Source organism: Tachysurus vachellii, chromosome 11, assembly GCF_030014155.1.
Source record: "Tachysurus vachellii isolate PV-2020 chromosome 11, HZAU_Pvac_v1, whole genome shotgun sequence".
NCBI classification, from domain to species: Eukaryota; Metazoa; Chordata; class Actinopteri; order Siluriformes; family Bagridae; genus Tachysurus; species Tachysurus vachellii.
In genome coordinates, this window is record NC_083470.1 from 18,155,135 (window position 1) to 18,169,763 (window position 14,629).

General features: G+C 39.0%; 1 protein-coding gene across 1 annotated transcript in view; it reads left to right on the top strand.

Annotated features, from left to right (window-relative positions):
• Window positions 1-14,629, top strand: part of LOC132853964 (dedicator of cytokinesis protein 3-like) — a 72,267-nt gene that overhangs the window by 27,234 nt on the left and 30,404 nt on the right. Inside the window, exons 15-17 of the mRNA XM_060882056.1 lie at window positions 1,176-1,300; window positions 7,169-7,331; window positions 7,509-7,615. Coding sequence (XP_060738039.1) covers window positions 1,176-1,300; window positions 7,169-7,331; window positions 7,509-7,615 — 395 coding nt within the window. The remainder of the gene's footprint in view (window positions 1-1,175; window positions 1,301-7,168; window positions 7,332-7,508; window positions 7,616-14,629) is intronic.

Below are 14,629 nucleotides of genomic sequence, written 5' to 3' on the forward strand. Positions count from 1 at the left end.
GAGCGCGAGAGAGCAAAAAAAAAAGGAGCGAAACACAGGCACAGCCACACAGACGTAACACTCTCTCATGGCCTTTGGCTCAGTCATTGACCGGTGCGTGGTGGCAGGAGAATTGACGTTCCCATAGCATCAGCCCTGACACAGTGACAAAAGGGAACTACACAAGGTTACACATGTAACTTGGTTTCCTTAGCATGGAACGAGATGCTGCGTCATTTGCTACACCCCGGGTGTCCACTCACCCTTCCTTCAGACAAAAAGAAGATAGAGTAATGTGATGTAGATGCCCCTATATGGACTTGCTGGCACATAATCACTTCGTCACGTGCCATTAAATTGGCATGTGTGCACACACAGCTTTAGACACAACTTCCTCAAAGATGTGTTCCCATAGCATCAGCCCTGATGCAGAATCTCATTCCCTTCTCACGGAACAGGGTTACATATGTAACCTGGCGTAGTTTACCCAAATGAACCAGCTCAATGTTCTTGATTTTTAATACTGTGTTGCCTGGGTAAGCAAGGACTGTTTTTAAGTTTTGAGAAAGTTGTTTATATATGATATTAAGATCCATCTTTTCTCACTGAGGGCAAATTATGTACTCATACACATATATCACAAAAGGTATAAACAATCACTAAATCAATCAATAAGGAAACACCATATGTTGAACATTAAACAGGATAATTAAGGAAAATTGTTATTATTTTGTATAATGTCCTTAGTTTTATTTTAATGTATTACTACCCTTCAGAAGTTACCTACTGTAAGATATTTACCTGTTTCCCAGAAGACAAAATATTAGAATAATTTCATCCTGTTTAAAGGTTTACATCCTCCTAGATTCCATGGTTCAAGACAAGATGACATTCTTCTTAATTAGATTTTCCAGCTCTTTAATTTTTTAAAAAGTGTCCAATTATCACCAAATTTGACACACATCATATTAAGACTCTCAAAGAATTTTGAATACTCCAAATGCATTGAATATAATGCGCCAACGAATCTAACAGTGATGCTGCCACACTGGAAATGAGGCTCTATCTCAACACAGAACTCATGCAGTGACCACAAATTTCATGACAGCACCACCTACTTGTCAAAATTATAATTATTATTACAGTGAATAATTTCAGAAATATTTATTATTTAGTGAGTGTTTGTGCATGTGCAGGAGACAGTCGAAATGATATATATCTGACCCTCGAGCGTGGCGACTTTGAAAGAGGAGGGAAGAGCGTGCAGAAGAATATAGAGGTGACAGTGTATGTACTGTATGCAGATGGAGAAACACTAAAAGTAAGTCTAACATAAATGTTTGTGTGTACAAGGATAAAAACACTTTTCCTATTACACAATATTTTGCAGAGCTGTTATGTATTTGTATTAGTCTAATTACTATAGCTGTAATTGATACAGTAGATAATAATTAGACATGACATACAATTTGTCACATTTTGAAATGTTGTATGTTGTTAATAATGTGTGACCGCATCAGAAGGTTAGCTTATCTCTCTCTCTGCCTCTCTCTCTCTCTCTGCCTCTCTCTCTCTCTGCCTCTCCTTCTTTCTTTCTCTTCCTCTCTTCCATCTTTTCTCCGTGTCTCACATATTTAAATTGTATAGTCTGCATTTACAAAATATAAGCACAAATAGGAATTAACTATTGCAATTCAAAATATTTAAGACTCTGTATTTGATTTTAGTGAGTCATCAACTAACCTGAATGTGAAATGTGATCAAGCTAGAGATGAGTTAATAGCCAAAAGAGCTACTAAACATCAAGTGCTATTAAATGGACTATCCAAATAAAACTGTGGATATATTCAAGTTTATAGCCTATATATTACATGCTAAACACTAACAACTGTCAAATGTACTGTTCAAATGAAGTAAAAGACTTTTGTAACATTTTATTATGTCAGTAACATACACTATATTGCCAAATGTTTGTGGACACCTGGCCATGTTCTTTTGCGAACATCCCTATTCCAGATTTATTTCCCCATTGCTTCTTCTTTTTTTTTTTCTTCTTTCTTTATTTTCGCTCCAATTACCTTTATGTCCTCATTAAACACAGAATTATATTTCCTCTTTGGGCTTCCTCTTTACCTCTTACCTGGCAGCTCCATCCTTCTCCAACAGCTTTCTAGCAGTATAACTACTCTCCCTGCTCTGTACATGTCCATACCATCTCAATCTAGCTTCTCTAACCTTGTCTCCAAAACAGCCAACCTGAGTAGTTCCACTAATGTGCCTGTTCCTAATCCTGTTCATCCTCGTCACTCCTAAACAGCACCTCAAAATCCTCATCTCTGCTACCTCCATGCCTCACGTCTTTTCCTTACTGCTACTGTCTCTAACCCATACAGCATAGCTGGTCTAACTACTGTTTTTTACACCTTTACTTTGATTCTTGCTGACAATCTTCTGTCACACAACATTCCTGACACTTTTCTCCACCCACTCCAACTTGCCTGTACTCGCCTCTTCACCTCGTTCCACACGTTCCATCACTCTGGATGGTTCCCAAATTCTTAAACTCAAATGCTTTTTTACCTCAGCCACCTATAACCCCATATTTCTACTTTCCTCCCTCTGATCCATACACATGTATTCTGTTTTACTTCGACTGACCTTCTTTCCAAAGCAGAGTTCCACCTTTCCAAGTGTTCCTCCCCCTGCTCCCTACTCCCAATACAGATCACAATGTCATCCGCAAGCATCATTGTCCACAGCAATTCTTGTCTCACTTCATCTGTCAACCTGTCCCTAACCATAACAAACAAAAAGGAACTCGAAGCCGATCCTCGTAGGCCCACCCCCATGTAGCCCCACCTCCACCTTTTTGGCTACACTCACTCCTACCACCACTTTGCAGTCACTAATCACTCTAAGATTGCCTCCTATACATAGAATGTAGTTTACCTGTGTATTCCTATCTCCACTCTCATATGTAACTCTATGTTCCTCTCTCTTCTGTAAATAAGCATTAACTACAGCCATTTAGATCTGCTTAGCAAAGTCCACCACCATCTGTCCTTCTAGGTTTCTTCCCTTAACACCAAAGCTGCCCATCACCTCCTCATCACCTCTGTTTCCCTCACCAATATGCCAGTTGAAGTCTGCCCCAATCACTACTGTCTCCTATCTGGGAATACTCCCCATCAGCTCATCTAACTCACTCCATAATATCTCCTTCTCTTCTAACTCACAGCCTAATTGTAGAGCATAACCACTGATGACATTCAGCATTAACCCATCAATTTCTAACTTTAAATTGATTACCCTGTCTGACACCCTTTTCACATCTAAAGAATTCCTCACAAACCTATCCTTATCTACACCATAATAAAGCACTTTGTATTCCCCAATACTACATGCTTTGCTCCCTTTTCACCTAGTCTCCTGCACACACAGTATATCTACCTTCAATCATGTCTTCCAGCTCTCCAACCTTCCCTGTCATTGTACCAGCATTAAGAGTCCCTATTCTCAGACGTACAGTGTCGCTTGAAAGTTTACCCATTAGAAATTCCTATATTTCTGCATACATATGACCAAAAACATTATCAGATTTTACACGTCCTAAAAGTTAACAAAGTGAACACAGTCTAACAAATGAGCCAACAATATTATACTTCGTTTAATTATTGAGAAAAATGAACCAGCATTACATATCTGTAACTTGCAGTATGTGTACCTTTGCTTTCAGTTTCTGTTGTAAGCCCTTGTGCAGCAATAACTGTAAGTAAAGTTTCTGGTAGCTTTTAATCAGTCCTGTACAACAGTTTAGAAGAATTTTAGTCCACTCCTCAGTACAAAAGACTTTCAACACTCAGATTTTTTTGGGTGTCCTCACATGAATTGTTTGCTTCGGGTCCTTCCAAAAGGAAACTTCTTTTGGATTAAAGTCAGCACATTGGCCTGGCCATTCTAAAACATTATCTTTGTTCTTCTTTAATCTTTAAGTAGTGGCATAGTCCTTGCTACTCTGCTTTGCACACTAAGGTTGTTCAGTGTTCACCTTATGGCAGACATATGAACATTAACATTAGACAAAATAAAAGAGGCCTTTAGTTGCTTAGAAGTTACCCTGTATTCCTTTCTGACAAAACAGACTATTACATATCTTGCTTTTGGAGTGATCTTTGTTGGTGGACCACTTCTAGTGAATGTACCAATGGTCTTAAAAGAGTCCAAACTCTTTACAGAGTTTTTTGTAACCTTCTCCAGCCTGATGAGCAGCAATAACTTTTTCTTTTTTTCTGAATATAAAATTACCAAGTATATTATATTAGTCTGGTCTGTTTGATTGTGTTGACAAACTTTTAAGCAACACTGTGTACTCCTGCCTCTCTGCTTCTCTCTGCCTACAAACCCTTCACCCACCTCTCCTTCCTCGTGCCAGCAGTAGCCCAATTTTTCCCGCACCCTATAGGTCAACAGTGCTGGTGGTGGTTGTTCTTAACCTGGTCTTCAACCGATCCGGTATGGAATTCACACTGGTGACTCTCGTGTTTAAATTTGGCACGCTTTATGCCAGATGCCCTTCCTGATGCAACCCTCTCTATTTATATGGGCTTGGGACTGGCACAGAAATCACTGGCTTGCAACCCCTGTGGCTAGATTTTAGTTCCCCATTGCTGTTATGCAGTAATAACCTCCACTATTCTGGGAAGCTTTCCACTGCACTGTGGCTAGCAAGGCTGTGGGGATTTGTGTTCATTCAGCCACGAGAGCATTAGCGAATTTAAAAGTTGATGTCGGCCGAGAAAGCCTGGAGCACAGTCAGCATTACTATAAAATGTTTAGCGATTTTATGCACAGCGGTTTTAAATAGGCTGACATGCCGTTTCTTTTTAAAACGTTCTGCTATTGTCTTAAACATAAAACTCTTAGGTTAGAAGGGCTTATTGAGATTTTTTTATTCGAACTGAGGGTAATTGGAAAAAAAAATGGACAAAGAAATTTGTCTGTTTTATATTGTTGAATTCCTATGCTTAGTGCAGCATGTCAGGATTTTAAGATTACAATAGTGCATACGCTCTTAATTGAAAATGCTGTTTGATTGCAACCCCAGTAACATTTTAAAATAGTCATGCACAAAATAATTTTTTCTAGTAGTAGAGAAGTAGTGGTAGTAGATTATAATACAAATCTACGAAATAAATATATGAATGAAGGGGTGAATGCCATGTGGCTTATTGGATAGCATGTCTGCCTTATATCTTCAAGGTTGTGAGTTTGATTCCTGCCTTTTCTGTGTATGTGGGTTGTCTTCTGGATACTCTGGTCTCCTCCCGCAATCCAAAGTTCAGTGTTATAGGCTGATCTGTAAATTGTTGTGTATGAATAATAGTGCACAAAAAAGTGTGTGCAATTGTGCCTTGTTATAGACTGATGCCCTGTCCAGGGTGCACACTGTCTTGTGCCCTGAGTCTCCTGGATGGATGGATAAAAGAATGAGACATAAGAAAGGTTTTTGTGTTTGCTTCCAATTTGTAAATCAAGTGACCCCTTTTTTCAGAACCTGTAATATAGTTTGTGAATCTGTTATCTCCTTGTAGTGTCAATATTAGGCTATACAAAGAAAGAAAGAAAGAAAGAAAGAAAGAAAGAAAGAAAGAAAGAAGGAAATCAATCAATCAATCAATCAATCAATCAATCCATCTCTTTCCCTGAGGAGGACTGATACAACAACTGACGCACTTGGTTTAAAATTCCTTCTTTTCATACACTCATGTAAGAGCAAGCTATTTAGTTGTGGCTATTAAATATGAATAAAAGTGTTGATGTGGTATGCATGGAAGACCCTGTAATTAAATAAATTATTAACATGATTATTTACATTTATAAGTAAATAAATTGTATCGTATTAAGTACCTAAATTGTATTACTGTGTTGAAATCATGGAGTTGTGGATTTGTCTGTTGTAAACGGTATATCCTTTTGTGCATACACATACAGTATGAGGAAACACTCACAAAGCCAAATATAGACCAAAAAAATTGATTAAAATATTGTTATAAATGTTTTGTGTTATTACAAAGAAAGCTATGGATATCACAGTTGCTCACTTCTTGATACTGTCACAATACAGAGAATATACACTGATCGTGCATAATTAGGAACACTTGAAAATTTATTCAGTAACCATTTTTTATTTATTTATCTATTTATAATGTAGATACAGATCAAGACCTCCAGTTAATTTTGACATCAAACATCAGGATGAAGAAAGGTCTGATCTCTGTAAATTTAACTGTGACATGGTTGTTGGTACCATGTGGGCTGCTTTCTGATCTGAGATTTTCAAACACAACCGACTCTAAACTGACGAGTTGAAGATTACAAAAATGTTACCTAGTTTTATTACAGTCTTCAACTGTCTAGTTTGGGTATGTCTGGGCCCATAATAGATTCAGATTATTGTTCTTGGTTTACAGAAGTGGAACCTATGTGGTCTTTCGAAGTTGTAGCTCTTCCTCTTCAAGATTTTATGTGTTATGTGTTCTGAGATGCTTTTCTGGTCAACAGAATTACAAATAGTGCTTATAGAGTTACAGTAGACTTTCTGTTAGCTCAGAACAGTCTGATCATTTTTCTCTGAGCACTCTTATCAACTGCTTTCTCATGCAGGCCCTCCCCACACAGTATGTTTTTTGTTTTCTCACACCAGTCTGTCTAAACTCTCTAAACTGTTGTGTGTGAAAATCCCAGGAGATCAGCAGTTTCTAAAATATTCAGTGCAGCCCTTCTTTAACCAATAACCATGCCAGTAAAAGTCAAAGAGAGTACACTTTTGTTCATTACGGTTTGATGCTTGGTTTAAATATTACCTGAAGCTCTTGACCTGTATCTGCAGGAGTTATTGCTTTGAGCTGCTGCCAGGTGAACTGCATGATTGTACAGGTGTTCAGGTATTCCTAATAAAGTGCGCAGTGAGTGTATTTGCCATGTATTTCACATGAGAATTTATTTCTTGCGTTTTGACTAACGATCACCAAACATGCAGTCATGCAGTTGTTATCACAGCCTTGATAGTTAACTATTTAAAATTGTGTAAGTGTAATATGAGAAATGCTTTTTAAGCTCCTCTGAACTGTATATGAAAATCTAAGGTTTAAAGATCTATATATTTTCTGTTTCTCTCCTTCTGTCTCAGGATTGCATTAGTGTGGGCTGTGGAGAGCCGAATGTTAGTGAGCATTGCTCTTTTGTCCTGTATCACAATAACAGTCCTCGCTGGAGTGAAAGCCTCAAACTGTCCATTCCTATTGAGCGCTTTCGTGGCTCACACCTACGATTCGAGTTCAGACATTGCTCCAGTGAGTATTGCCTGTTTACTACTCCACATGTCCTATGTACTTAAAGTTAAAATATGTAAAATATATATATATGTTTTATTATTATTATTATTACTATTATTATTGTTATTATTATTATTATTATTAATAATAATAATAATAAAAAAATATGATTCTTTGTGTTTTTCTTGTCTGCAGCTAAAGATAAAGGAGAGAAGAAGCTGTTTGGTTTCTCTTTCACTCCACTCATGAGGGAGGATGGAACCACCTTAGGGGATGAGTGCCATGAGCTTTTCGTGTATAAGGTGTGTAGATACACACATTATGGTTTTTTGCATTGAAGAAGTCCTGGGTCATTACCTGCATACCTACATTACCATTAGTTGAGGAATTTATTGAGAACTTCTCATTTATCAGTGTCATGTATTTCCCCCACTACTGTACACAATTCAATGATGTACAGTGTTTTGCCTCCTGACACTACTGAGCTATTTTTTAAGTGTTGCCCTGTTCTCATGAGCTGTTTCTTTTATGATGGGTGTCTGTTTCTAAGAATCTAGCTGTTAACAACTTTTCACAAGGTACACATTTGGCACCATAAATGTGCTGCTAACCCTGATAACCAAGGGTGATGTACAGTGTCAAAAGACTTTGTCTTACTAGCCTTGTGAGTATCAATATTTTTAACTTACTTAACTATAATGTACATGTATTTATGTTTTAAATATAAGTATTTGTCATAGTGGATACCAGCTAAATATCCCCAAAAGGACACTTAAACTGTCACTTATTCCTCTCGCCACAAGATATAACTATAAAAAATCAAACTATACACTGCAAAAAAACAAACCCATTTTTAGACATATTTGACTATTTTTCTTGGAAGAATATTTTGCTCATTTTAAATGTTAATTTTTAGAAAAATGATCTGCCAGTAGAATAAGAAAAGTTAATGAGTCTAGAAATAGGTTTTATTTCTAAATTGGTTTTAATAGGTTCTCAATTCTAAAGTATTGGAGGGGAAAACAAACTTTTATTGTTTTATTATGGTGTGGATAGGAAGAGAAATGAGGTAGGATTGTTTTAGAGGTGAAAAATGTCAGACAGTGTAATCAGTTTGAAGTTAGAAATTGAAGGAGTGGTGTTGAATGTCTTCAGTGAGTTAGAAGAGAAGGAGAGATTCTGGAGTGAGTTAGATGAGGTTATGGGAGTATTCCCAGATGGGAGAGAGTAGTGATTGGAACAGACTTCAACAGTCATGTTGGTGAGGGAAACAGAGGTAATGGGGAGGTGATAGGAAGGTTTTGGTGAACCTGGAAGAACAGATAGTGGTGGACTTTGCTAAGCGGATGAAAATGGCTATAATTAACGGTTATTGACAGAAGAGAGAGGAACATAGAGATCCATAAAAGAGTGGAGGTAGAAGTACGCAGGTAGACGACGTTCTACAGTATGTAGAAGAGGAAATCTGAAAGTGATTAGTGACTGCAAATTGGTGATAGGAGAGAGTGTAGCCAGACAGCATTGGATGTGTAGGATGTCTCTGGTGGTCATAAAGAAGAGATGAGGAAAGATAGAAAAGAAGACAGAGTGGTGGAAGTTGAAAAAGGAAGAATGTCGTGAGGAATTTAGACAGAAGCTGAGACCGGCATTGAGTGGTCAGGAAGAGCTTCCAGATGACTGGGAAACTACAGCAGAAGTGATCAGGGAGACAGGTAGGAGAGTGCTAGGTGTGTCACCTGGAAGGAGAAAAGAAAATAAGGAAACATGGTGTTGGAATTAGAAAGTACAGGACAGCATTCAGAGAAAGAGGCTAGCTAAAAAGAAGTGGGACGTAGAAAGGACTGAAGAAAGTAGACTGGATTACAGTGCAGAGTGAAGAGGGACTTGGCAAAGGGAAAACAGAAAGCATACGATGAGTCGTATGCCAGGGTAGACATGAGGTAAGGTGAGAAGGACTTTTTAGCAAGACAGAGAGATAGAGATGGGAAAGATGTGCAACAGATAAGGGTAAGGTACTGACGGGTGAGGAGAGTGTGCAGAGAAGATGGAAGGAGTATTTTGATGAGCCGATGAATGAGGAAAATGAGAGGGAATGAGGGGGGAGGAGGTGAACATTTTAGAGCAAGAAATAGGGAAGATTATAAGGATAGGGTGAGGAAGGCTCTGAGGTGAATCAAGAAAGTGGAAACTCTGTTGGTCCAGATGACACACCTGGGGAGGTGTGGAAGTGTCTAGGAGAGACAGCAGTGGAGTTTCTATCTAGATTGTTAAACAGAATTTTAGAAAGGGAGAAGATGCCTGAGGAATGGATGAAAAGTGTTCTACTGCCGATCTTTAAGAACAAGTGTGATGTGAAGAGTAGCAGCTGCAGAGGTATAAAGCTAATGAGCCACACAATGAAGTTTGTGAAAGAGCAGTGGAAGCTAATCTAAGAAAGGAAGTGGATATTTGTGAGCAGCAGTATGGCTTCATGCCCAGAAAGAGCAATACGAATGCAATTTTTGCTCTGAGAATGTTAATGGAGAAGTACAGAAATGGTCAGAAGGAGCTCCACTGCATCTCTTTTTAGAGAAAAGCATTTTAGAAAAAAGCGTATGACCGGGTGCTAAGAGAGAGGAGCTATGGTACTGTATGAGGATTTTACGAGAAGTACGTCAGAGTAGTTCAGGATATGTATGAGAGGAATATGACAGAAGTAAGATGTGCTGTATTGACAGAAGTAAGATGTGCTGATTGCTGTAGGTCAGACAAAGGAGTTCAAGTTGGAGGTGTGACTACATCAAGGATCGGCTTTGAGTTCCTTTTTGTTTGCTATGGTGATGGACAGGTTGACAGTTAGACAGGAATCACAGTGGACAATGATGTTTGTATGACATTATGATCTGTAGTGAGAGTAGAGAGCAGGTGGAGGATCACCTGGAAAGGTGGAGTTCTGCTCTGAAACGAAGCGGAATGAAAGTCAGTTGTAGTAAGACAGAATACATGTGTTTGAGAGGAAGGGAAGTAGAACAGTTAGGTTACACGGGGCTGCGGTCAAAAAGGTGCAGGAGTTTAAGTATATGAGGTCAACCATCCAGTGTGATGGGGAGTGTGGAAAAGATGTGAAGAGGTTAGTACAGGTGGAGAAATGTGTCAGGAGTGTTGTGTGACAAAAGATGAAAAGATGTAAAGAGGAAGGCCAAAGAGGAAATATATGGATATGTTAAATGAGGACATGAAGGTAATTGGTGCAAGAATAGAGGATGCCAAGGATAGAGTTGATTCACTGTTGTGACCCCTAATGGGAAAAGTCAAAAGTAGAAGAAGAATATTTTATGCTACAAAATTTTATTGTGTGCTACTTGCAGACTAACATTTAGTAACTTTGTTAGTGCTGGTCTGTTCTCCTGTGATCTGATTAAAGTCAAGGCTGGAAATGCACACATGCAGATAAAATTCACTGTTTTGTGAATCACATAATGCAAAGTTCCTGACTGCCTGAATGGTAATGCAGTATAATAACATTCAATAATTTCTCAAACATGTTTCATACAAGCAAAACTAAATCATCTAATTAGCATCTATCTTTTGTTATTAACAACTATCAAAATTCTCAAAATATCAAAATTTATTCTTCTTAAAGTATATATAGTATAGTATAGTATAGTATAGTATAGTATAGTATATGTCTGACTCACTTGTGTTTACTTTTTAACACTCACATCGCTCTCTCTGGCTGCTGGCTCCTGCCAGTCATGGTGTATTTTGGACTTCTTTTGTGTTTAAAAGTAGGGCATGATGACGTTTGCTATAACCTAGCTGGTATCTGATGCTGGCATACATAATTCCCTCCAGTTCTGATTCTATTCCCCTGACACGGTGCTAACTGTGAATTGTCAGGGTGACTCACAGCAGCCCAGGAACATCAGATTATAAAGTATTTGATTTCTTCCCTGACAATTTCATCTATTTCATTTTCAACAAAAAAAAAAATACTGTAGCTTTAGTCTTTAAGTATTTAAAAATTGCATTCACCAACCCCTCCTTTTGGTTTTGGATCTAACCTTTCTTTTAAATATAATATGTACCTAGTGCATGTGCATGTGCATGTGCATGTGCTTGTGTAGCTGCTTTGTAGTAATAGAAAAGAAAAGAGGACATTGTAGAACATAAAACTCTGTCCACAGTAAGAGCTGATATGTCTCATGAGATCACATGAGAATAAGTGTTTAACTGGATCGTCGCGACAAACTTTGATGTTGGCTTTGACGAGGCAAGTATTCGCAAAGGCCGGTGCTTTTTGGAGGCAAGTGGACATAAGGGTCAGTGTTACTTTTGGAGGCAAGTGGACAGAAAGATAGGGTGCCAAAACATTTGGAGGCAAGTGGAGACGGGCATGTGACGTCATCTGAATTCTCCTGAGGAAGTTCCCCTCATTGGGCTGAGTGTTTTGATATGTCACATGCCCATGTTGTGCAATTTTTTTTATTTTCATGTGACGTCATCAGAATACATATGAGGAAGTTCCCCTCATTGTTCTGAGTGTTTTGATATGTCACATGTCCATGTTGTAAAAAGTTTTTTGATTTTGCATATTTTGGGGGCGGGGCTGCGGCACAACCGAAAGGCCAGTCGGTTTGTTCAGAGTATCACCCTAAAGGACCTGGCCGAGTTTGGTGTAGATAGTTCAAAAGCTTGCCGAGTTATAAACCTCCAAAGTTTATAATGGGAGTCTATGGGAAAAAAGGCCAATTTGAGACCCGGTACCGGAAGTACCGGTACTCGGATCGCTTAGAAAAGTAATAGCAACAAACTTCAGACCAGGGTCTACAACATATCCGAATTTGGTGCATGTGGCTCGAAAGCCCTAGGCCGCATTAAATTTTATAAATTTTTGTCTAAGCTTAAATAGGAAAACAGAATGTTGGCTTCTACAAAGCCAACATAATTATTAAATATTACTGGGTGGAAATCCTCACTAGTATACCTCACTGAGTTGTCTTTAATGAAAGTTCAGTTCAGTAAGCTTCATTGCCCTGACCATTTACATTTACAGTATCAACAAAGCATTACTGAATATTAATCCCACTCGAATGAATACTGACGCATCTTAAAGGCTGTCACAAGGAGAGTGAAGACATTACAGTGCACGTGATCCGTGGCAAAAGATCACACACTGCTTTTCCTTCATCTCATATGATATAATAAGATGTACACTGGTGAATTTTAAATACAAGCACCAAATCTTCCAGAATGTTTCATTTTAGATTTGTTCTCAAGTGAAAAGCTAATTTTGCCACCCACTAATTGCTGTAACATTGCTAATCAGAGGTGGGTAATAACGAACTAGATTTATAAAGTTCGTCGAGACAAACTTTGATGTTGGCTTTGACGGTGCAAGTATTCGCAAAGGCCGGTGCTTTTTGGAGGCGAGTGGACATAAGGGTCAGTGTTACTTTTGGAGGCAAGTGGACAGAAAGATTGTGAAAGCTACTGGACCGCTAGGGTGCCAATACTTTTGGAGGCAAGCGGACATGAGCATGTGATGTGATCCGAATACCAATGAGGCAGTTCTCCTCATTGTGCTGAGTGTTTTGATATGTCACATGTCCATGTTGTGCAAATTTTTTATTTTCACGTGACGACACGTGACGTGACATGACCATAACACATGTGAGGCACTTCCCCTCATTGGGCTGAGTGTTTTGATATGTCACATGTCCATGTTGTGCAAATTTTTGATTTCGCTTATTTTGGGGGCGGGGCTACACGTGACGTCACGTGACGTGACCAAAATACACGTGGGGCAGTTCCCCTCATTGTGCTGAGTGTTTTGATACGTCACATGTCCATGTTGTGCTAATTTTTTATTTTCACGTGATGACACGTGACGACACGTGACGTGACGTGACCATAACACACGTGAGGCACTTCCCTTCATTGGGCTGAGTGTTTTGATATATGACATGTCCATGTTGTGCTAATTTTTGATTTCGCTTATTTTGGGGGCGGGGCTACACGTGACGTCACGTGACGTGACCAAAATACACGTGGGGCAGTTCCCCTCATTGTGCTGAGTGTTTTGATATGTCACATGTCCATGTTGTGCAAATTTTTGATTTCGCTTATTTTGGGGGCGGGGCTACACGTGACGTCACGTGACGTTACCAAATTACACGTGGGGCAGTTCCCCTCATTGTGTTGAGTGTTTTGATATGTCACATGTCCATGTTGTGCAAATTTTTTATTTTCACGTGATGACACGTGACGACACGTGACGTGACGTGACCATAACACACGTGAGGCACTTCCCCTCATTGGGCTGAGTGTTTTGATATGTCACATGTCCATGTTGTGCAAATTTTTGATTTCGCTTATTTTGGGGGCAGGGCTATACACGTGACGTCACGTGACGTGACCAAAATCCACGTGGGGCAGTTCCCCTCATTGGGCTGAGTGTTTTGATATATGACATGTCCATATTGTGCTCATTTTTGATTTCGCTTATTCTGGGGGCGGGGCTACACGTGACGTCACCAGTATACCCGGTGGGGTGCCAATACTTTTGGCAAAAAGTGGCTACTGAGGGTTTGGACATTTCATGTCAATACTGCAGTCATTATGGGATTCTACTTATTATTATACTGCATAGAACACAGGAGAGAAGCCGTGCCTGAGCTCTGCGCACGCTGCGTGTGTGAAAGCTTAGAGGAATTTTAGGAATTCCCCATTCAAGTCTATGGGACGTTCCATCGTCGACTACGGGAAAACCGAAAGTTCCGTCGGAACGCCGAGTCCGGAACTTTGTCCGGAGTAACGTCCTAAAGAACCTGTCCGAGTTTGGTGTAAATCGCTCGAAAACTTGCCGAGTTATAAACCTCCAAAATTTATAATGGAAGTGGATACGAAAAAAGGCCACTTTGAGCTTCCGTACCGGGAATGCCGGAATTCCGATCGCTTAGAAAAGTAGTAGCAACAAACTTCAGACCAGGGTCTACGACATATCCGAATTTGGTGCATGTGGCTCGAAAGCCCTAGGACGAGTTACTCTTGATAAATTTGTGGCTAAGAATAATAATAATAATAATAATAATAATAATAATAATAATAAGCTTATAAAGGAAATCAGAATGTTGGCTTCTACAAAGCCAACATAATTACATTTACTTCGTTACATTTACTTGAGTACATTTTTTTGGGTAATTTGTACCTTTTGAGTACTGTATAATTAAAGATGCGTACTTTTACTCTTACTCAAGTAGATTTTTAGTGGAAAAACTTAACTTTTACTTCGCTACAATCGGCGGCATTCCTCCGTTACTCAAATGTTAATAAAT